Here is a 24,273-nt window from a genome sequence, read left to right as displayed (position 1 = left end):
GAAACTTGTAAATAACTCATGAAAGAATAAAGTTATGTTAAAACCAAGCACACCATTGTTTTTCTTGTGAAATTCCCAATAAGTTTGATGTGTCACATGACCCTCTTCCTATTGAAAAAACAAAAGTTGGATTCAAAATGGCCAACTTCAAAATGGCCACCATGGTCACCACCCATCTTGAAAAGTTTCCCCCTCACATATACTAATGTGCCACAAACAGGAAGATAATATCACCAACCATTCCCATTTTATTAAGGTGTATCCATATAAATGGCCCACCCTGTATAATAGATGCTACATGATCACACATATCACCACTATACCTTCATAGCATTATTAAAAAGTCGTCCTACACTCCTAAAGCAGCCATTGACTTGTTGGTTTTTCTTCAGCCAGGAGAAAGAATGTTTAAGGTGGTTTTCATCTATGAAGATGTATGGCCGAGCCTTACTGAAGGACTTCACTACAAAGGCAGTCAACCTGAAAGGAAATAAATATAGAGTAAAAAAAAAGACAACAAAAAATAGTCTACAGTTTTCAAAGCTCCTGGATCTGAATACTTTTGTAATTGCATTTAATTAAAAATGTTGCATAGCCACTGAGTTATTCAATAAAATGTATCTGTGTAGTGCCACCTGCAGTTTTTTTTTCTCATTTCTTTGACCTGCTCACTGAGATGGCCGCACATGCTCAGTTTCATCCTTCAACTGCCTCCTGAGCTGTGATAGGGAGAGCTGAGACACGCCCCCTGAGCTGTGATAGGGAGAGCTGAGACACGCCCCCTGAGCTGTGATAGGGAGAGCTGAGACACGTCCCCTTAGTTGCAGCAGAACAGACACTCCCCTTGATCTGCCAGCTTGATATAAATCTAGCAGAGCAATGAATGGGGAGATCTCTGGATCCACGTGAGGTACAGGGCCGGTTCTGGCTTTGCAAACAAACAAGATATTGTCATGTACTATGTGATGCCTGATTTTCATTTTTTACATTAAAGGAGTATTCTCATTTTAATGATCATACCTTATTTCATTAAGTATGTGCCAATGATCATTTTTGCCAATATAAACTATTATTAAATTTCTACCTTTCTAGGTCAAATATTGTGGATTGCACCCCAGTGTTTGATTTGGTCTCCCCTAGAAACGTCCACCTCCTCTGGAGCGAGTCCCTGGGCCGCGCTCGCGCATAAGCTCCTCTTCTTTCTTCTTGCCTGCCGCTTAGTCATCACATGAGCGCGCACGCAGCCCAATGCCGCGCATGCCCAGAGTGTTGCCGCTTCACAAACATGTGCTCTGTATGCAGCGGCCGTAGAGGGAGAGAATGGTGGAGGAGGAGGGGAGCTGTCAGCCTTCAGCAGAGCAGCCCCGATCAGTGAATGGTGAGGAGAACGGGGCTCAGTGAATGGTGAGAATGGGCTGCGCTGCTCTGTGTAACTGTGCCAACCCCCCTTTCAGGTGGTGGAGGAGGAGGAGGAGGGGAGCTGTCAGCGTTCAGCAGCGCAGCCAGGGTCAGTGAATGGTGAGAACGGGCTGTGCTGCTCTGTGTAACTGTGCTGACCCCCCACCTTCAGGAGGAGGAGGAGGTCAGCTGTCAGCGTTCAGCAGAGCAGCCGGGATCAGTGAATGGTGAGGAGAATGGGCTGCTCTGCTGTGGATAACTGTGCCGACCCCCCCTCCCTTTCAGTTTCATGGTTGGCCGAGTGGAACTCCATGCTGGCAGCTGATGTCAGCTGTTAACCCCTTCCATCCCATGGTCCGTAGGGACCGCTGTATGGAAGGGGTTAACAGGCATGGAGCTGCCTCCCCCATCAGGTGCTGCGCTGCTATGTCAGCCCCGATGGTTACCATGGCAACTGGACGCCTTCACAGGCATCCGGCTTGCCATGGCATAAAGAGTAGTTTCACACTTGCGGCAGGATGGATTCGTTCCGTCTGCTATTTAGCCGGACCGCCGCTCCGTCCCCATTGACTATAATGGGGACGGGAGCGGAGCCCCGGCAGTGCGCGGCGAGAGGCCGCCGGACGAAAAGTACTGCAGGTCCAACTTTTTCGTCCGGCGGCCTCTCACAGCGAACTGCCGTGCTGCGCCGGAGCTCCGCCCTCCTCCCCATTATAGTCAATGGGGACGGAGAGGCGGCATGGCGAAATAGCGGCAGGATGGATCCGGCAGGCTGTCCTGCCACTAGTGTGAAAGTACCCTAAGCCTGATCAGGCTCTTGCTAGGAAGAAAGGAGCCTGACCAGGCTAAGTGTAATAGAAAATACACTGCAGTACACTATACAGTGTACTGCATTGTGTTATACAGGCATCAGACCCACTGGATCTTCAAGAACCAAGTGGGTCTGAGTAAAAAAAAATATGAAAAAAGTATTAAATAAAAAATAAAGTGTTTTATAAATAATAAAATAAAATAAAGGTTTCACATGTAAAAAAAAAAAATCCCAAGTAATTAAAAATCTTTAAAAATAGAAACAAATAAATAAAATAGACATATTAGGTATCACCGCGTCTGTAAAAATCATCTCTATAAAAATATCCCATGAACTAACCCGTCAGATGAACACTGTAAAAAAATAAAAATAAAAGCAATGCCAAAAAAGCCATTTTTGTCACCTTACATCACAAAAAGTGCAACGCCAAGTGATCAAAAAGGCGTATGTCCCACAATTTGGTACCAATAAAACCGTCACCTCATCCCGCAAAAAATTAGCCCCTACATAAGAAAATCGCTAAAAAAAAAAAAACTATAGAACAAGGAGATATTAAAATTGTATTTTTTTGTTTCAAAAATGCTATTATTATGTTAAAGTGAAATAAATAAAAAAAGTATACATATTAGGTATCACCGTGTCCGAAACAACCTGCTCTATAAAAATATCACATGACCTAACCCCTCAGTTGAACACCATTAAAAAAAACTGTGCCAAAAAAGCCATTTTTTGTCACCTTACATCACAAAAGTGTAATACCAGGTGATCGGCGTATGCCCCCCAAATTAGTACCAATCAAACAGTTATCCCATATTCGAAAAAATTTATGCAGCGCGGAATCTGGATCCAGCTGCGCATAGAGGGGGTGTGCTTCGGAGCGATCGGAGGAGAGTGCAGGGACACGGGGACAATTTTATTTAGTGGCAGGACTGTATTGAAAGCTGTTCAGCGACAGTGCTTGTGGGGGAGGGGGAAGACAGATGTAGCAAAGCTGTATGTGCTTGGGGGAGAGATAAATAGACAGATGTAGCAGGCTGTATGTGCTTGGGGGAGAGATAAATAGACAGATGTAGCAGGCTGTATGTGCTTGGGGGGAGAGATCAATAGACAGATGTAGCAGAGCTGAATATGCGGCAGTTCAGACAAAGTGTTGTTGGAATAGAGAAACACACTGATGTAGCAGAGCTGAATATGCCGCAGATCTGACACAGTGCTGGATGGAATAGAGGAAACACACTGATGTAGCAGAGCTGTATATGTGGCAGTTCAGACAAAGTGTTGTTGAGTAATAGAGAAACACAACTGATGTTAGCAGGCTGAATATGCCGCAGTCTGACACAGTGCTGGATGGAATAGAGAAACACACTGATGTAGCAGAGCTGAATATGCCGCAGATCTGACACAGTGCTGGATGGAATAGAGAACACACTGATGTAGCAGAGCTGAATATGCCGCAGATCTGACACAGTGCTGGATGGAATAGAGAAACACACTGATGTAGCAGAGCTGAATATGCCGCAGAGCTGACACAGTGCTGGATGGAATAGAAAAACACACTGATGTAGCAGAGCTGTATATGCCGCAGATCTGACACAGTGCTGGATGGAATAGAGCAGTGTTTCCCAACCAGTGTGCCTCCAGCTGTTGCAAAACTACAACTCCCAGCATGCCCGCACAGCCAAAGGCTGTCCAGGCATGCTGGGAGTTGTAGTTTGCAACAGCTGGAGGCACACTGGTTGGGAAACACTGGAATAGAGAAACACACTAATGTAGCAGAGCTGTATATGCCACAGATATGACACAGTGCTGGATGGAATAGAGAAACACACTGATGTAGCAGTGCTGTATATGCCGCAGATCTGACACAGTGCTGGATGGAATAGAGAAACACACTGATGTAGCAGTGCTGTATATACCGCAGATCTAACACAGTGCTGGTTGGGGAGGAGAAGATAGATGTAGCAGAGCTATATATGCATCTATACTGATAAAAGGTCTATGGTTTATACACAACTGTAGTAGAGCTGTATTGGAAAAAATCTGCATCAGTGCTGGTCGGTGGGGGATGGTCATGTTTTATGGGAGTCAAAAGAACAGATCATAAGGCTACTGGCTGACATGCTTGTGGGCTAATGTATAGTAGTGAATTATTGTTTTGCTGCACAGAATGGATTTGTAAAAGATAAGACAGGTTCTATGTGTAAAACTGTATTAGACTGCAGGACAGTGACCTTTTACTGTGTAAATAAACTGACCAGTGCTCTCTGAGTGGCATTCCCCAGCAGGGGGAGGGGCCTCACACTCTGCAGGCTGCTACACTGATGACTCATACATTTCACATGAACTAGCACGCAGGACTCAGCTCTCAGTGTGATGTCATAAGGAGGTGTGGCCGGCCTTCACTCTAGCTGCCTAAGCCCGCCCAGCCTTAGCAGCAGAAAACCAGGAAGTTAATTCTGCTGTAACTGCAGCTCTGGCTGATTTAGCAAGATGGGAATACCCCTTTAATCATGGGATAACCCCTTTAAGTTGAGCTCCTTAAAAAATAAAACCTTGATGACATTGAAATGTTGGTCTGTTACACATTTAAAGGCTATATAAACCTTTTTTCTTTTTTTTTATTATTGTATTGTACTCATTTAGAGCTAAAAATATATTTTTTAAATGGTCTTTATTAAAAATGTTGAGCCCCTTTCTCTATTTAACCTTGAGAATCTCTAGTACCAGGCTCTGTATTTTTACTGTTTCCCATCTGACCTTATAAACACTCATTATAGGTCAATTCTTTTCTGACTTATAAGAATGTAGCTTAAACAAGTGTTTATGACCTTTTAGTAATTTAGAGATAAGTCTGTGAAGGTTCTCATTTATCCAGGTCATGGTATATATCTGTAAAGAATAAATCAAGGCAACTGGACTCTAATGCTGGGTCTAATTACCAGATGTGGATTCAGTTACATATTTATTCCCAGAATTTTTGTACAGTCACTCAGAATTGAGAAAGCTCGTTGGAAGAACGAGTGAAATGTATTCAAGAAATCTACAGTACGTCCAGTTGCCTTGATTTATTCTTTACAGATATTTAGAGATAAGGTTTATTTGATGACCAGCACAAAGTGAAAGTACAATTTACATAGCCAGATACGGTTAACCCTTTGTGATAGAATGGCTGAATAGTCTTTGAAATGAGCAATTGAAAAAACTATTTTTAGCCCAAAATGAGTAAAATAGAATCATAAAAAAATTGCCCCCTAAGGTGTACATAGCATTTAAATGCTCTCATTTTCTGACCAATTTTCGTAAGAGTCATTGATAATATCAATTACATTTCAATCTATTGGTTGTATAAAAGAAAATGGCAGCTATAAAATACTCACGCAGCCAGTGATAAAGAACCCTAAATCAAAATAATTGCGAAAACAGAGTTCTTGGTCAGTTGACTTACTTTGAGCACCAATGCCATTGTCTACATTCTTACCAGGTGTTTCCACTGCTATCACTTTTCCCAAATGCACTGTATGATCCATCATCACGTTTATAAGTCAGTTCTCTCTGATATCCTAAATGGAATTACAGTTTAAAAAAAAAAAAAACATCTAATTTCTAAATATGGAGCAGAAGTAGCCAATTCTACAATTGATACAACACAGGACAATTGAACAATAAAATATGATAATTGTCTTCCGTTAAAGAGGATTTTTTTGGGCTTAGGCCTCATGCACACGTGATTCGTGACCGTTTTTTCGTCTGTGGGTCTTCCTTGTTTTTTGGAGGATCCACGGACATGAAAAATGAAAAAAAAATCAAAGTCAAGTTTGCCATTGAAATAATAGGAAAAAACGGACACGGATCACGCACGCGGATGACAATCTTGTGTGCATCCGTGATTTTTCACGGACCCATTGACTTAAATGGGTCCGTGAACCGTTGGCCGTGAAAAAAATAGGACAGGTCATATTTTTTTCACGGCCAGGAAACATGGATCACGGATGCGGCTGCCAAACGGTGCATTTTCAGATTTTTCCACGGATCCATTGAAAGTCCGTGAACAAAAACGGAAAACGGCACAACGGCCACGGATGCACACAACGGTCGTGTGCATGAGGCCTTAAGCTGATATTATGATAGGACATGTAAAGAGGAGTGACCTCCTCCAAACATGATCACGACTCAGGACATGATCAGAACTCAGTATTGAATTAAGTATTGTAATTTCTCGTTTGAACTGTATTTAAAGAGTAAATAAACTTTTATATACATTTTTGTGAACATGTCCCATAACAGTTTTTGTAATATAGTTTATTCATGTTTTTTATAATTTTAATACACTTTACCCCCCAAAGCGCACTTTTCGTAGTTCACTTAAAATCTACTTCTCTCAACACCACTGACTGCTGAGTAGTGTATTGGGTACACATTTTATCAATGGGGTCGCAGTGCAGGGAGTATGGGCAGGACGGAGCGGGCTCCTGCTTCTGCCTGCTTTGTTAAGCTAAAAGTCCTGCATGTCAGCTTTTACCTTAGCGGAGCAGGCAGAAGCAGAAGCCCACTCCGCTCAGCTAATCCTGGCATAGTACATGGTTACAGGGTTCCCATGTGCTATGCCAGGATTTAATAAACCTCCGCGGGGCACAGGCAGGAGCAGCAATACGCTCTCCTTACCCGTACTCCCTGCACTGCGGCCCCATTGACAAAATGTGTACTCCGTACTCTGGACACATGTTGTCTGTCACTCTTGGTACTTTCACACCGGTGGCACTACAATTCGGCTGCCTGTTTCGGCAGACAAAGCCAGGAATCGGCCGGACACAAACCTGAGCATGCAACGGTGTTCGGGCAATTCTCAGCATTTTTGTTGGAATGCAGCCGAATCTCCACCGGACCCCATATACTTAATGGGGCCAGAGAGCATTCCGGTTGCATCCAGCAGTGCCGGATCCGGAGAATTCCGACAGGCTGTGTTCTGCCAGACGGCCTACCAGAATTCAAGTGTGGAATACAGCCTAAGAGTTGTATGATGTGCATTTATCTATATTACTATGGCCATCTTCATGGATACAACATCTAAACGTAACTATATAAATTCAGTCACTCACCGCTCTCCAGAAACGTAGTAGCTTTGTTTTTAATTTCACTATTCAGTTGATGAGTCTTCTCCAGATACTGAAGGATAAAAATGTTGGGGGCAAATAGGACCATGTTCTGTTCACCACATCCATATGGCATGGCCAGAAGACGGTCCAAATTTTGCATTGCCGTGCCCATTAGATCTCCTGTTGGAATTCAACTGGTGGTTAAAGGGTTCTGTAGACCACAAAAATATACTTGAAGTAACCTAAACAAAACTATACTTACTTTAATATGGTCTCCTAAAATCCCCCCATACTGATCTCTAAGACCATGACCATGTTTTATGATAAAGGATTTATCCAGGAAAATATATTTATGACTTATCCTCAGGATAGTCATCAGTATCAGATCTGTGGGGTAGCAACACCCGGAACCCCCGACGATCAACTGTTAGAAGAGGCCTTGAGCACTTCAGCCTCTTCCTACAGTAGGTCAGTTACATCACTGTACATTGGTCATGAGGCCTAGTTGCATCTCAGTCCCATTGATGAAAATGGGGCTGAGCTGCAATACCAAGCTCTGGCACTATACAATGTATGACACTGCCCAGAGGTGCCAGGACTTGGACCCCCGCTGATGTGATAATGATGACCTATCCTAAGGATAAGTCATCATTATCTTTTCCAGATAACCCCATTAACTCTACAGTAGACTAAAAACCCTATTCCAACACTTCCAACTGGGACCTCCATTATGGTGCCAAGTTTTCAATCCTGGATTGAAAAGTCTGAGATATGTTTCTTCCCCAACACCCTCCCATGAACCTTAGACCAATTCCCTAACCCCAAATTTGCCACTACTACAGTCTCTCTAGAAAGGTCAATCCTGCACCCTATAGCTGATGGGATAGAGCCACTGATGTTTTGTTCATCCAAAGTTCACTGATCAGATTATTCATATTATTTGGGTATTGTAATTCAGTTTTACCAATTACTACAATGTTGGCTCTTTCAGAATCCTTCAAAATGTTTTCAGGAATCTTCAATGAAATCTCTTCCACTTTAGAATCATCTAGGATAAGAAGAGAAATATAATGTATGAAATAACACACAGCAATGATGGCCAAAACTATAACCATAATTGAGGTGAACATGTAACCTAAATTACATGGGTTTCAGACTTGACTAAGTGGTATGTTTCGTCGGATGCTATGTTGCTTCTAGGGTAGAATAGATCTGTACCTGCAGCACTTGATGGAGCTTGGTATGGCAGCACATGGAGGCCATGCAGCGAGGCCCTGTGGTGCCAGTGTAGACGATGGGAATGGCCCCGATGAAGTGTTGTGTCCTGGTGAACTCCCTCAGGCCATTACTCCCTGGGGTCTGTTGCAGTGAAAGTTACAGTACTCAAGAAAGCCAGAGTTAACTGTAACAGGTCTGGGGTGCTACATCAGGAGCTATTTAACTTCTGAATGCTGCCATTTAGGCTATGTGGATTTCTGTACATATATGTTTTGGTGGAAAAACAAAGTCATTAATGTAATTAAGTTTCCATTTTTACCTTCTCCTCGACTGCACAGTAGAGCGCTGTATGATTTCTCCTCCATTAGTCCCCCTGGCTGAACAAAACACAAATATACATCTCATAAGAAGAAGATACAACATGTATTTACATTTAGCATAGGCCACTAGTAAGCTGGTCATACACATGAGATAGTTGTTGGCCAAATGCTGCACCTCTGTCACCCAAGAACAAAAGGATTGGGCAGTTTAAAGCCAACATGCTTGATCTTTATGTCCCCCAACATCAGCTGTCGGGTGAGAGTTAGAAGGATGCCACAGACATTAGATGTTCAGCCACATAGATCTAATGTGCATGGGCAGCTTTAGGGATCATACACATGGCTAGATGACCGATCTCCATATTTTGACTTTGGAGACTGTTTGGAGAAATTTATCATGCTTCTTCACATTCCATTTTAAGGAAGCGTTGCCTTTAGGGGAGTAAACAGTACCTCATGGAGGCTCTATGTGCAGGTTAGGACATTGTCATGAACATGAGCCCAAATAGCATAAAATGTTTCAAACCATGAAACTAACCTGAACGAGCAATGGCTTTACCACCGTATCGATGCTTCCCTGTTTCGGGACAATAGGCACCTCATTGTGGCATAAATCTTGTGTGTCCAGAGCTTCTGTTGTTACAGTGACGTTCACGTGCCCTGAATATAGCAATAAAAATAACATTGTAAGTAAAACAAGAGGGAATCTCATATCTGGATAGCAGGACTGGCAGTACTCTGGTACCCAACGTGATACTTTATACTATTAGTTCTCTTCAATATGATCTTAAAGTTTACAAATGATTATACAATTATAATCAGACGGAATAGCGCTCAAATTACTGTGCCAGCGGCAGTGCCACACAAAGCAAATGTCATCTTGCTGTGTTTAAAAATACCGGCATGCAGTGACCAATTAATAGCTTCTTATATAAAGTAATCCTATTTATAATAAATATATGAAGAAATCTTCCTCCTTGTCCCAGTAGATCAGTCATGCAGCCCTCCTCTGTCTGGTTGTAAGACAAGTGGCTGCAGCAGGACCCTCTCCCTCTACCCTGCCTACAGGAGGATAAATAGATGGTTAAGCCCCACCCCTTTTGTAACCCCCTCTTCCTCAACTGACCACCAGCCAAAGGTGGAACAGATCAGCAAGAGATTAACACCAATGTTCTCTGTAGGATTTATTCAAAACTGTATGGGTAAGAACCATGCATAAAACCCTGCAGACTGACAAACAGTGGGGCAGCTATCTCTCTTATGTTCTATTTTTTGGATCCTAGATATTGATGATCTATCCTCAGGATAGGTCATCAATCTGACAACCGGCACCCCAAACTATTGGCTGCTTTCAGGTGCTGAAACCCCCCCCCCCCCCCCCACAGCAGACTGTCACAACCAGACAGCTGAGAAGCTCTGACAGAGGCCTTTCAGAACCTCCTCCTTGAGTTTCTGTGTTGTGGTATTCAGCTCCTCCTCTTGTCAGCCTCTCTCAGCTGTCATGTGTTGGACTAATTGCTTCCCTTTAAATTCTTCCCCAGAAGGCTTTTCTGAGCGGCTTATACTACTTCCTGGAGTGTGTGTGCACGCTGACTCTGTCCTCCTGTTTGCTTCAAAGCTAAGTGTACCTTTATCTGTTATTATCTGTTTGCTGGATCCCAGGTGACCCTGACTCCCTCCGTATCTTGTGTAGGGAGCCGGTGGTCGTGTCCCCTCACTATTGTAGGGTGCTCAGGGCTTTATAGTCAAGGTTCGTGGATATGCAAACCTCCACCATTCGGATCTTTGCATAGGCTGAGCAGCCAGGGAAAGTGCCAGGTCTTCTGCAGGGGTCTCCCTTGGTTCCTTAGTTTTTGGATCCAGCGAGTCGTTTATACATGTTGCTTTGCCTTGTTTCCTGTACACCGTCCGTGACATTATAAGCCGCCCTAACCGTCTCAAGCATGGATCCGGTTTCACTTTTGGCTGAACGCTTCCAGGGTCTTTCATTGGAGGTAGCTGATCTCCGTAAGACTTTTTCTCAGCTTCAAGTGACCGGTTCAGCTTGCGTTCATGGAGTTTGTTCTGAGCCTAAGATCTCGCTCCCGGATACGTTCTCCGGGGGTAGTGAGAATTTTGTGCGTTTTAGAGATGCTTGCAAACTCCATTTTCGCCTTCTTCCCCACTCCTCTGGTGATGAGGAACGGAGGGTGGGGATCATTATATCGCTGCTCAGAGGTAACGCTCAGTCCTGGGCCTTTTCGCTGCCGGAGGGGGCACGGCCTCTCCGTTCAGTGGATGAATTCTTTTTAGCCCTGGGTCAGATATATGATGATCCGGATCGTATTGCTCTGGCTGAGTCTAAACTACGTCTATTATGCCAGGGTAAACAATCCGCAGAAATATACTGCTCAGAATTTCGGAGATGGGCAGTTGATACTGGTTGGAATGATGCTGCGCTCCGAAGTCAATTTTGCCATGGTCTTTCAGAGGGATTGAAAGATGCATTTGCCTTTCATGAGAGGCCTATTTCTTTGGACTCTGCTATGTCTCAGGCCGTTCGTATTGACAGGCGTCTTAGAGAGAGAGGAGAGATGTCTCCTTCCTGTCATACGCAGTCCCAGGACAGTGCAGCGGTCCCATTCTGTGCGCAGGGGTCTCAGTCGCCGTCAGCCCCTTCTGAGCAGGAGCCCATGCAGCTGGGGTTGATTGCTTCTGACAATAGAAGATTCAGCTCGCATGGGAGGGTTTGTTTTTGTTGTGGAGGTATAAATCATTTGGCAAATATTTGTCCCTCTAGGAGATTCAGGCAGTTTTCTGGGAGTAATAAAGAAACAAACAGGAAAAAATCTTTTAAATATGTTCCGTCTGTTACTATTGGCAGGGTTGAGGCGGAAATTGAAGGTTTTCCATTTGCTTGTAGTTCCCGTTTTGTCCTGCCGGCTAGGGTGGCGCTAGAGAGCAAGAACATTTTTTGTGAGATTTTTGTGGATAGTGGAGCAGCGGTTAATCTCATTGATAATCAATTTGCGATAACTCATGGTTTCCAGGTGCGCACTTTGGGAAAGGATATTCCTGTTTTTGCTATCGATTCCGCTCCACTTTCTCAAAAATCATTAAAGGGCATAGTTCACAATATCCGTTTAATTGTGAGTGATGCTCATGTTGAGGATGTGTCATGTTTCGTCCTTAGCGGTTTACCCACCCCTCTGGTGTTGGGGCTGCCCTGGCTCACTAAGCATAACCCCACCATTGATTGGCAAGCGAGGCAAATAATTGGTTGGAGTGACTTTTGCAGAGAGAATTGCCTCATGACATCTGTTTCTGAGGTTGCTACTAAGACTGTACCATCTTTTCTCTCTGAATTTTCGGATGTCTTCTCTGAGAGTGGAGTTCAGGATTTGCCCCCGCACAGGGAGTACGATTGCCCTATTAATCTCATCCCAGACGCCAAGCTGCCTAAATCTCGTTTATACAATCTTTCCCAACCTGAGAGGATCGCTATGCGTGCTTATATCTCTGAGAGTCTGAGAAAAGGACACATACGACCCTCGAAGTCACCTGTTGCCGCTGGTTTTTTCTTTGTTAAGAAAAAAGATGGTTCTTTAAGACCTTGTCTGGATTTCAGGGAGCTGAACAATATCACAATTCGTGACCCTTATCCGCTTCCTCTGATCCCGGACCTGTTTAACCAGGTTGTTGGGGCTAAAGTCTTTTCCAAATTAGATTTAAGAGGGGCATACAACCTGGTCAGGGTCAGAGAAGGGGACGAATGGAAGACGGCCTTCAATACCCCTGAGGGCCATTTTGAAAATTTGGTTATGCCTTTTGGTTTGATGAATGCCCCAGCCGTTTTTCAGCATTTCGTGAACAGCATTTTTTATCATTTGATGGGAAAATTTGTATTGGTGTATTTGGATGACATTTTGATTTTTTCTCCCGATTTCAAAACTCATAAGGAACATTTACGTCAGGTCTTGCTCATCCTGCGGGAGAATAAATTATATGCGAAACTGGAAAAATGTGTGTTTGCGGTTCCAGAAATTCAATTTCTGGGGTTTCTTCTCTCCGCTTCTGGTTTTCGCATGGACCCCGAGAAGGTCCGCGCTGTGCTTGAGTGGGAGCTTCCTGAGAATCAAAAGGCACTGATGCGTTTTTTGGGCTTTGCCAATTATTACAGGAAGTTCATTTTGAATTATTCTTCTATTGTTAAACCACTCACTGATATGACCAGAAAGGGGGTAGATTTTTCTTCTTGGTCAGTAGAGGCGCGTAAGGCTTTTTCTGATATCAAGGAGAGTTTTGCTTCCGCTCCCATCTTGGTGCAACCTGATGTTTCTTTACCCTTCATAGTTGAGGTTTATGCTTCTGAGGTGGGTGTGGGGGCGGTCTTGTCTCAGGGTTCCTCTCCTGCCAAATGGCGACCGTGTGCCTTTTTCTCAAGAAAACTCTCCTCCGCAGAGAGAAATTACGATGTGGGAGATAGGGAATTGTTGGCCATCAAGTTGGCTTTTGAGGAATGGCGCCATTGGCTAGAGGGAGCCAGACACCCTATTACCGTATTTACTGACCATAAAAATCTGGCCTACTTGGAGTCAGCCAAGCGTCTGAACCCGAGACAGGCCAGATGGTCGTTGTTCTTTTCTAGGTTTAATTTTGTTGTCACGTTCCGCCCTGGAGTTAAGAATGTGAAGGCAGATGCCCTGTCACGTTGTTTTCCGGGAGGCGGGAATTTTGAAGACCCGGGTCCCATTTTGGCTGAAGGTGTGGTGGTCTCTGCTCTTTTTCCTGAATTGGAGGCAGAGGTGCAGGCAGCCCAGTCAGAGGCTCCTGATCTTTGTCCTCCTGGGAGGTTGTTTGTGCCTCTCGCTTTAAGACACAAGATTTTTAAAGAACACCACGATACGGTCCTTGCTGGGCACCCGGGGGTAAGAGCCACACTGGATCTCATCGCTCGGAGATTCTGGTGGCCTGCGCTTCGTAAGTCGGTTGAGGGTTTTGTGGCAGCCTGCGAGACTTGCGCTCGTGCCAAAGTCCCTCATTCACGGCCATCAGGTCCTCTCCTTCCCTTACCCATTCCTTCCCGTCCTTGGACACATCTGTCCATGGACTTCATAACGGACCTGCCTCGTTCCTCGGGGAAGACTGTGATTCTGGTGGTGGTGGACCGTTTTAGCAAAATGGTGCATTTCATCCCTTTTCCTGGTTTGCCCAATGCTAAGACGCTGGCGCAGGCATTTGTTGATCACATTGTCAAATTGCACGGTATTCCTTCAGACATAGTCTCTGATAGGGGCACGCAGTTTGTTTCCAGATTCTGGAAGGCTTTCTGTTCTCGCTTGGGGGTTCGGTTGTCATTCTCTTCTGCTTTCCACCCGCAGTCGAATGGCCAGACAGAGCGCGTCAATCAGAATCTGGAGACATATCTGCGTTGTTTTGTGGCGGAGAATCAAGAGGATTGGTGTTCTTTTTTGTCCCTTGCTGAGTTTGCTTTAAATAACCGTCGTCAGGAGTCCTCTGATAAGTCACCATTTTTTGGTGCATATGGGTTTCATCCACAGTTTGGGACTTTCTCGGAGAGGGGTCTTCTGGTTTACCTGATGAGGACAGATTCTCCTCGTCTTTGTCATCTATTTGGCAAAAGATTCAAGATAATCTAAAGAGCATGAGTGAGAGATATAAGCGTGTGGCTGATAAGAGACGTGTGCTTGGTCCGGACCTGAATGTTGGTGATCTGGTGTGGTTGTCTACCAAGAATATCAAATTGAAGGTTCCCTCCTGGAAGTTGGGTCCTAGGTTTATTGGGCCTTACAAAATCCTGTCTGTCATCAATCCTGTTGCATACCGTCTTGATCTTCCTCAGACTTGGAAGATCCATAATGTTTTTCATAAGTCCTTATTGAAACCTTATGTTCAACCCATTGTACCCTCGCCTTTGCCTCCTCCTCCGATTATGGTTCATGGGAATCTTGAATTTCAGGTCTCTAGGATTGTGGATTCTCGTCTTGTCCGCGGTTCTCTTCAGTACCTTGTTCAGTGGGAGGGGTATGGTCCTGAGGAGAGGATGTGGGTCCCAGTGGCGGACATTAAGGCCTCTCGTCTCATCAGGGCTTTCCATAGGTCCCATCCTGAGAAGGTGGGTTCTGAGTGTCCGGAGTCCACTCGTAGAGGGAGGGGTACTGTCACAACCAGACAGCTGAGAAGCTCTGACAGAGGCCTTTCAGAACCTCCTCCTTGAGTTTCTGTGTTGTGGTATTCAGCTCCTCCTCTCGTCAGCCTCTCTCAGCTGTCATGTGTTGGACTAATTGCTTCCCTTTAAATTCTTCCCCAGAAGGCTTTTCTGAGCGGCTTATACTACTTCCTGGAGTGTGTGTGCACGCTGACTCTGTCCTCCTGTTTGCTTCAAAGCTAAGTGTACCTTTATCTGTTATTATCTGTTTGCTGGATCCCAGGTGACCCTGACTCCCTCCGTATCTTGTGTAGGGAGCCGGTGGTCGTGTCCCCTCACTATTGTAGGGTGCTCAGGGCTTTATAGTCAAGGTTCGTGGATATGCAAACCTCCACCATTCGGATCTTTGCATAGGCTGAGCAGCCAGGGAAAGTGCCAGGTCTTCTGCAGGGGTCTCCCTTGGTTCCTTAGTTTTTGGATCCAGCGAGTCGTTTATACATGTTGCTTTGCCTTGTTTCCTGTACACCGTCCGTGACACAGACAAAGCCGGAAGTAGACAGCTCCATCCGCTCTATCGTGGCTGTGCTGGGTTACTGCAGGTCAATTCCCATTTAAGTCACCTCTAAATTCTAGGTTTTAGAATCTGTCAACCCCAAAAAGTCTCAACTACAATATATAACATTAAACAACTTAGGCACATATTCTGAATAATAATATTTTTATGTTTCTAGTCACTTCTATTTCCTGGATGTAAATTCCCATATGCTCTGTGCATTGAATACCAAGCTCCACCATATAAAGAGTGCTCCTGGATGGTTGGCGGGAGTGCGCCCTTACAGGTTCTTTTGATGAAGCAAAACTATGGCTAACAGAGGAACGTACAGTTCCCACCTCTGAGATAGACATTGAGTGCCGCAGTCTTTTCTCCATCTCCTAATGTCTTGGAACTCGACGGGCTAGGGTTCAACACTGTGGGCACTGCCACAGATTGGATCTACTAAAAGTAAATTAGTAAGTGGTGCTGTCTCTACCTCAAACTATTTTTGTCATACAGTTTCCACCTCTGGGAGAACTGCAAACTAGAGATAAAGGAAAACGGCTAAACATGACACATAGAAGTCATATAGTGGCCAGAAATCATGTTATTTCTCATGTATAGGCACTATGCGATTGAATAATGCAGAGTTTGTTGAGAGGTTAGGTAAGTTTTAACTGTATGAATGCATGAAGAAGCAGACCAACAGCAGAGTACCTATACATCAGTTCTGACCATTTTAAACCATCTTTGCTGAGTTCATAGTCCATGCTGCATGGATCCGTGTGTTTGCAGCAGCAGAAATTTACAAGGTGGAGCTGCTCTTCGGAGGCCCAATTAAGATTCTGAGATAGTTGAAAATGAAAAAAAAAGTTCTTTTGAAATGTCCTTATTTGAATTTATTAGTTCGGTAATTTATTAATAATTTACAAATCTTCTGAGAGCAATGCATATTTTAATGTGATGGGTTTTAGTTACCATGTCCCCATATTTATGTGAAATATTAAACACTCTGCTTCCTATATTATACCTAATTGCATTTAAAGCAATAAATTGTTTGTTAAGATCTTTTGAAACTGCTAGAAATTAAAGGACTATTATCCTGTCACGGGCAGCGGATGTGAACCCACTGTGCAACGGACTGGCTGTACCTTGGAGGGGTATGACTAAGCAGCTACCTGTTTTTTTTCTAGAGCTTATGATGGTGAGGATAGACTTGGCCGTTAGGGTAGTTGCCAGGTACCACTCCAGACCGGTCCCAGAGTCAGTAGCAGCTGGTCCAGGCAAACCAGGAGGTACCTGCAAAGGTACAAACAGTACAGGTGTGGTTAGACAGGCAGGGTCATTACCAGGAGCGACAAAGACAGGAACTGGAGGAAGAGGCAGAGACAAAGTCGAGAAAAGCAATAGATCAGGGCAGGCGGCACAGGAACTAAGTCAGACAATCCGGGTCGGCAACAGGAGGAGCGATGCGAGCAGGCAGGGATGAGACGAAGAGCGTATTCTAGGAACGAGGCACGTAGTAAGGAACACAAGTGGTAACAAGCTTAATTGCACAGGATAGGACCTTGAGGCGTTTGAGTAGAGGGCTGAGCCACTTAAATACCTCCAGGAGAAGGACAATGGAATCACCTGACACAACACAGCCCCGCCCAAGGAGTGATGCGTACAGCAGCCGAGCGCAAGCAGTGTTCAGGTAGACTGGAAGCTGCGGAGTGGAATCTCCAGAGTAGCAGCAGAGACAGGGAAGCACAGATCATGATCACAGGTGATCACAGTGTATATTCCAGCCAATTGTGGTTGCTTTATTGCCCTCTAGCTACTGGTTTATTGTGTTATGTCCCCTCAGGTGTTGTCCACTTTTTTATCCAATGTATTACATCATATATATTTTTTATGAGAATTATTGAATAAAGTATATTTACATTTTGCTACTAAACCCGTTTAGTCTCAGTTTTTCCTTTGTTTGTATATGTTGATGTACACTGAGTGGGTACGTTACTGTAGGGTGTTCTTTTCACATAGGATCACTATATGTGAACGCAAATCTATATGTATTTTGTGACCGATATTGTTCAATTATATCTATATACAGCCTATACATAAGTACAGCCTATACCTATGTACAGCCTACAACTATATATTGCAGTACATAGGTGTAGACTGTATATAGATATAGGCTGTATATAGGTATAGGCATATCTATCTAGCTACCTATCTCATATCTATCTATCCCACAGGGGTTATATTGTTTGGCACGGTGTAACCTCCAAACATTTGCTGTACAGTATACATTATAATTAGAGTTGAGCGGACACCTGGATGTTCGGGTTCGAGAAGTTCGGCCGAACTTCCTGGAAATGTTCGGGTTCGGGATCCGAACCCGATCCGAACTTCGTCCCGAACCCGAACCCCATTGAAGTCAATGGGGACCCGAACTTTTCGGCACTAAAAAGGCTGTAAAACAGCCCAGGAAAGGGCTAGAGGGCTGCAAAAGGCAGCAACATGTAGGTAAATCCCATGCAAACAAATGTGGATAGGGAAATGAATAAAAATACAAATAAAATAAATAAAAATTAACCAATATCAATTGGAGAGAGGTCCCATAGCAGAGAATCTGGCTTCACGTCACCCACCACTGGAACAGTCCATTCTCAGATATTTAGGCCCCGGCACCCAGGCAGAGGAGAGAGGTCCCGTAACAGAGAATCTGGCTTCATGTCAGCAGAGAATCAGTCTGCATGTCATAGCAGAGAATCAGGCTTCACGTCAGCCACCAGTGCAACAGTCCATTGTCAGATATTTAGGCCCAGCACACAGGCAGAGGAGAGAGGTCCCGTAACAGAGAATCTGTCTTCATGTCAGCAGAGAATCAGTCTGCATGTCATAGCAGAGAATCAGGCTTCACGTCAGCCACCACTGTAACAGTCCATTGTCATATATTTAGGCCCAGCACCCAGGCAGAGGAGAGAGGTCCCGTAACAGAGAATCTGGCTTCATGTCAGCAGAGAATCAGTCTGCATGTCATAGCAGAGAATCAGGCTTCACGTCAGCCACCAGTGCAACAGTCCATTGTCAGATATTTAGGCCCAGCACACAGGCAGAGGAGAGAGGTCCCGTAACAGAGAATCTGTCTTCATGTCAGCAGAGAATCAGTCTGCATGTCATAGCAGAGAATCAGGCTTCACGTCAGCCACCACTGCAACAGTCCATTGTCATATATTTAGGCCCAGCACCCAGGCAGAGGAGAGAGGTCCCGTAACAGAGAATCTGTCTTCATGTCAGCAGAGAATCAGTCTGCATGTCATAGCAGAGAATCAGGCTTCACGTCAGCCACCACTGTAACAGTCCATTGTCATATATTTAGGCCCAGCACCCAGGCAGAGGAGAGAGGTCCCGTAACAGAGAATCTGGCTTCATGTCAGCAGAGAATCATTCTGCATGTCATAGCAGAGAATGAGGCTTCACGTCAGCCACCAGTGCAACAGTCCATTGTCAGATATTTAGGCCCAGCACCCAGGCAGAGGAGAGAGGTCCCGTAACAGAGAATCTGTCTTCATGTCAGCAGAGAATCAGTCTGCATGTCAGAGCAGAGAATCAGGCTTCACGTCAGCCACCACTGCAACAGTCCATTGGCATATATTTAGGCCCAGCACCCAGGCAGAGGAGAGAGGTCCCGTAACAGAGAATCTGTCTTCATGTCAGCAGAGAATCAGTCTGCATGTCATAGCAGAGAATCAGGCTTCACGTCAGCCTCCACTGCAACAGTCCATTGGCATATATTTAGGCCCAGCACACAGGCAGAGGAGAGAGGTCCCGTAAAAGAGAATCTGGCTTCATGTCAGCAGAGAATCAGTCTGCATGTCATAGCAGAGAATCAGGCTTCACGTCAGCCACCACTGCAACAGTCCATTGGCATATATTTAGGCCCAGCACCCAGGCAGAGGAGAGAGGTCCCGTAACAGAGAATCTGGCTTCATGTCAGCAGAGAATTAGTCTGCATGTCATAGCAGAGAATCAGGCTTCACGTCAGCCACCACTGCAACAGTCCATTGTCAGATATTTAGGCCCAGCACCCAGGCAGAGGAGAGAGGTCCCGTAACAGAGAATCTGGCTTCATGTCAGCAGAGAATCAGTTTGCATGTCATAGCAGAGAATCAGGCTTCACGTCAGCCACCAGTGCAACAGTCCATTGTCATATATTTAGGCCCAGCACCCAGGCAGAGGAGAGAGGTCCTGTAACAGAGACTCTGGCTTCATGTCAGCAGAGAATCAGTCTGCATGTCATAGCAGAGAATCAGGCTTCACGTCAGCCACCACTGCAACAGTCCATTGTCAGATATTTAGGCCCAGCACCCAGGCAGAGGAGAGAGGTCCCGTAACAGAGAATCTGGCTTCATGTCAGCAGAGAATTAGTCTGACTGCATGTCATAGCAGAGAGTAGTTAATGTCTAATCTGCACAAGGGATGGACAGGTCCTGTGGGATCCATGCCTGGTTCATTTTTATGAACGTCAGCTTGTCCACATTGGCTGTAGACAGGCGGCTGCGTTTGTCTGTAATGACGCCTCCTGCCGTGCTGAATACACGTTCAGACAAAACGCTGGCCGCTGGGCAGGCCAGCACCTCCAAGGCATAAAAGGCTAGCTCTGGCCATGTGTACAATTTAGAGACCCAGAAGTTGAATGGGGCCGAACCATCAGTCAGTACGTGAAATGTTGCCTACTGTTAACACGTTCCGTATCAGGTGGTGGTGCAGTTAGCTGTGGCGTGTTGACAAAACTTTTCCACATCTCTGCCATGCTAACCCTGCCCTCAGAGGAGCTGGCCGTGACACAGCTGCCTTGGCGACCTCTTGCTCCTCCTCTGCCTTGGCCTTGGGCTTCCACTTGTTCCCCTGTGACATTTGGGAATGCTCTCAGTAGCGCGTCTACCAACGTGCGCTTGTACTCGCGCATCTTCCTATCACGCTCCAGTGCAGGAAGTAAGGTGGGCACATTGTCTTTGTACCGTGGATCCAGCAGGGTGGCAACCCAGTAGTCCGCACACGTTAAAATGTGGGCAACTCTGCTTTCGTTGCGCAGGCACTGCAGCATGTAGTCGCTCATGTGTGCCAGGCTGCCCAGGGGTAAGGACAAGCTGTCCTCTGTGGGAGGCGTATCGTCATCGTCCTGCCTTTCCCCCCAGCCACGCACCAGTGATGGGCCCGAGCTGCGTTGGGTGCCACCCCGCTGTGACCATGCTTCATCCTCATCCTCCTCCACCTCCTCCTCATCCTCGTCCTCCTCGTCCTCCAGTAGTGGGCCCTGGCTGGCCACATTTGTACCTGGCCTCTGCTGTTGCAAAAAACCTCCCTCTGAGTCACTTCGAAGAGACTGGCCTGAAAGTGCTAAAAATGACCCCTCTTCCTCCTCCTCCTCCTGGGCCACCTCCTCTTCCATCATCGCCCTAAGTGTTTTCTCAAGGAGACATAGAAGTGGTATTGTAACGCTGATAACGGCGTCATCGCCACTGGCCATGTTGGTGGAGTACTCGAAACAGCGCAACAGGGCACACAGGTCTCGCATGGAGGCCCAGTCATTGGTGGTGAAGTGGTGCTGTTCCGCAGTGCGACTGACCCGTGCGTGCTGCAGCTGAAACTCCACTATGGCCTGCTGCTGCTCGCACAGTCTGTCCAGCATGTGCAAGGTGGAGTTCCACCTGGTGGGCACGTCGCATATGAGGCGGTGAGCGGGAAGGCCGAAGTTACGCTGTAGCGCAGACAGGCGAGCAGCGGCAGGATGTGAACGCCGGAAGCGCGAACAGACGGCCCGCACTTTATGCAGCAGCTCTGACATGTCGGGGTAGTTGTGAATGAACTTCTGCACCACCAAATTCAGCACATGCGCCAGGCAAGGGATGTGCGTCAAACCGGCTAGTCCCAGAGCTGCAACGAGATTTCGCCCATTATCGCACACCACCAGGCCGGGCTTGAGGCTCACCGGCAGCAACCACTCGTCGGTCTGTTGTTCTATACCACGCCACAACTCCTGTGCGGTGTGGGGCCTGTCCCCCAAACATATGAGTTTCAGAATGGCCTGCTGACGTTTACCCCGGGCTGTGCTGAAGTTGGTGGTGAAGGTGTGTGGCTGACTGGATGAGCAGGTGGAAGAAGAGGAGGAGGAAGCCGAGAAGGAGGAGGTAGCAACAGGAGGCAAAGAATGTTGCCCTGCGATCCTTGGCGGCGGAAGGACGTGCGCCAAACAGCTCTCCGCCTGGGGCCCAGCTGCCACTACATTTACCCAGTGTGCAGTTAGTCCAAGTATCTGCTTACTGGTCCAAGTATCTGTGGTTAGGTGGACCTTGATACAGATGACGTTGCGCAGTGCACACTTGATTTTATCGGATACTTGGTTGTGCAGGGAAGGCACGGCTCTCTTGGAGAAGTAGTGGCGGCTGGGAACAACATACTGTGGGACAGCAAGCGACATGAGCTGTTTGAAGCTGTCCACCAGCCTAAATGACAGCATTTCATAGGCCAGTAGTTTAGAAATGCTGGCATTCAGGGCCAGGGATCGAGGGTGGCTAGGTGGGAATTTACGCTTTCTCTCAAATGTTTGTGAGATGGAGAGCTGAACGCTGCCGTGTGACATGGTTGAGATGCTTGGTGACGGAGGTGGTGGTGGTGTTGGTGGTACATCCCCTGTTTGCTGGGCGGCAGGTGCCAACGTTCCTCCAGAGGCGGAGGAAGAGGCCGAGGCAGCAGAAGAGGCCGAGGCGGCAGGAGCAGAAGAGGCCGAGGCGGCAGCAGCAGAAGAGGTAGCAGGGGGAGCCTGAGTGACTTCCTTGTTTTTAAGGTGTTTACTCCACTGCAGTTCATGCTTTGCATGCAGGTGCCTGGTCATGCAGGTTGTGCTAAGGTTCAGAACGTTAATGCCTCGCTTCAGGCTCTGATGGCACAGCGTACAAACCACTCGGGTCTTGTCGTCAGCACATTGTTTGAAGAAGTGCCATGCCAGGGAACTCCTTGAAGCTGCCTTTGAGGTGCTCGGTCTCAGATGGCGGCGGTCAGTAGCAGGCGGAGTCTCTTGGCGGCGGGTGTTCTGCTTTTGCCCACTGCTCCCTCTTTTGCTACGCTGTTGGCTCGGTCTCACTACTGCCTCTTCCTCCGAACTGTGAAAGTCAGTGGCACGACCTTCATTCCATGTGGGGTCTAGGACCTCATCGTCCCCTGCATCGTCTTCCACCCAGTCTTGATCCCTGACCTCCTGTTCAGTCTGCACACTGCAAAAAGACGCAGCAGTTGGCACCTGTGTTTCGTCATCATCAGAGACTTGCTGAGGTGGTATTCCCATGTCCTCATCATCAGGAAACATAAGTGGTTGTGCGTCAGTGCATTCTATGTCTTCCACCGCTGGGGAAGGGCTAGGTGGATGCCCTTGGGAAACCCTGCCAGCAGAGTCTTCAAACAGCATAAGAGACTGCTGCATAACTTGAGGCTCAGACAGTTTCCCTGATATGCATGGGGGTGATGTGACAGACTGATGGGGTTGGTTTTCAGGCGCCATCTGTGCGCTTTCTGCAGAAGACTGGGTGGGAGATAATGTGAACGTGCTGGATCCACTGTCGGCCACCCAATTGACTAATGCCTGTACCTGCTCAGGCCTTACCATCCTTAGAACGGCATTGGGCCCCATCATATATCGCTGTAAATTCTGGCGGCTACTGGGACCTGAGGTAGTTGGTACACTAGGACGTGTGGATGTGGCAGAACGGCCACGTCCTCTCCCAGCACCAGAGGGTCCACTAACACCACCACGACCATGTCCACGTCCGCGTCCCTTACTAGATGTTTTCCTCATTGTTATCGTTCACCACAACAACAAAAATATTATTTGGCCCAATGTATTGAATTCAAATTCAGGCCTTTTTTTACAGACACCTAACACTATCTGGCTATCTATTTAGGTACCGTATTACACTAATACAGGCACAGCAGTAACCACAGATTTAGCTGACTATGAATTTGAGGCCTAGTATTTAGGCGCTGGGTGACAGGTATACGTTTTACGGACAGAATTAGACTGGGATATGCACAGTAGCGTGTGTGTAAAGTTATTGAGAATGACCCTATCAGCACCTTGATTCTGATATACCCTTTTAGGGATGTATTTAAAGTAGGCCTGATACAGCAGAAACCACTAAATTAGGAAATTGCTAAATTGGGAATTGTATTTCAACCCAGAACAAAAAATGTGCTTTGACGGACACTAAATAACTTGCCCAGCCACAACAGTACAGCAGTAACGACAGATTTAGCAGGATATAAATTTGAGGCCTAGTATTTAGGCGCTGGGTGACAGGTATAGGTTTACTGACAGAATTAGACTGGGAAATGCACAGTAGCGTGTGTGTGAAGTTATTCAGAATGACCCTATGTGCACCTTGAATATTATATACCCTTTTAGGGATAGATTTCAAATAGCTCTGATACAGCAGAAACCACTAAATTAGGAAATTGCTAAATTGGGAATTGTATTTCAACCCAGAACAAAAAATGTGCTTTGACGGACACTAAATAACTTGCCCAGCCACAACAGTACAGTAGTAACGACAGATTCAGCAGGATATAAATTTGAGGCCTAGTATTTAGGCGCTGGGTGACAGGTATACGTTTACGGACAGAATTAGACTGGGATATGCACAGTAGCGTGTGTGTGAAGTTATTGAGAATGACCCTATCAGCACTTTGATTCTGATATACCCTTTTAG

The 24,273-nt window shown here is 46.1% G+C and overlaps 1 protein-coding gene across 1 annotated transcript in view; it reads right to left on the bottom strand.

Annotated features, from left to right (window-relative positions):
* Positions 1-24,273, bottom strand: part of LOC122939886 (alpha-2-macroglobulin-like) — a 277,231-nt gene that overhangs the window by 17,448 nt on the left and 235,510 nt on the right. Inside the window, exons 21-26 of the mRNA XM_044296073.1 lie at positions 9,379-9,500; positions 8,840-8,897; positions 8,267-8,350; positions 7,306-7,482; positions 5,688-5,769; positions 324-480 (exon numbers count right to left, since the gene is read on the bottom strand). Coding sequence (XP_044152008.1) covers positions 324-480; positions 5,688-5,769; positions 7,306-7,482; positions 8,267-8,350; positions 8,840-8,897; positions 9,379-9,500 — 680 coding nt within the window. The remainder of the gene's footprint in view (positions 1-323; positions 481-5,687; positions 5,770-7,305; positions 7,483-8,266; positions 8,351-8,839; positions 8,898-9,378; positions 9,501-24,273) is intronic.

Source organism: Bufo gargarizans, chromosome 6, assembly GCF_014858855.1.
Source record: "Bufo gargarizans isolate SCDJY-AF-19 chromosome 6, ASM1485885v1, whole genome shotgun sequence".
Classification (NCBI taxonomy): Eukaryota; Metazoa; Chordata; class Amphibia; order Anura; family Bufonidae; genus Bufo; species Bufo gargarizans.
Note: the sequence above shows the minus strand (reverse complement) of the source record. Positions and strands in the feature narration are given on the sequence as shown.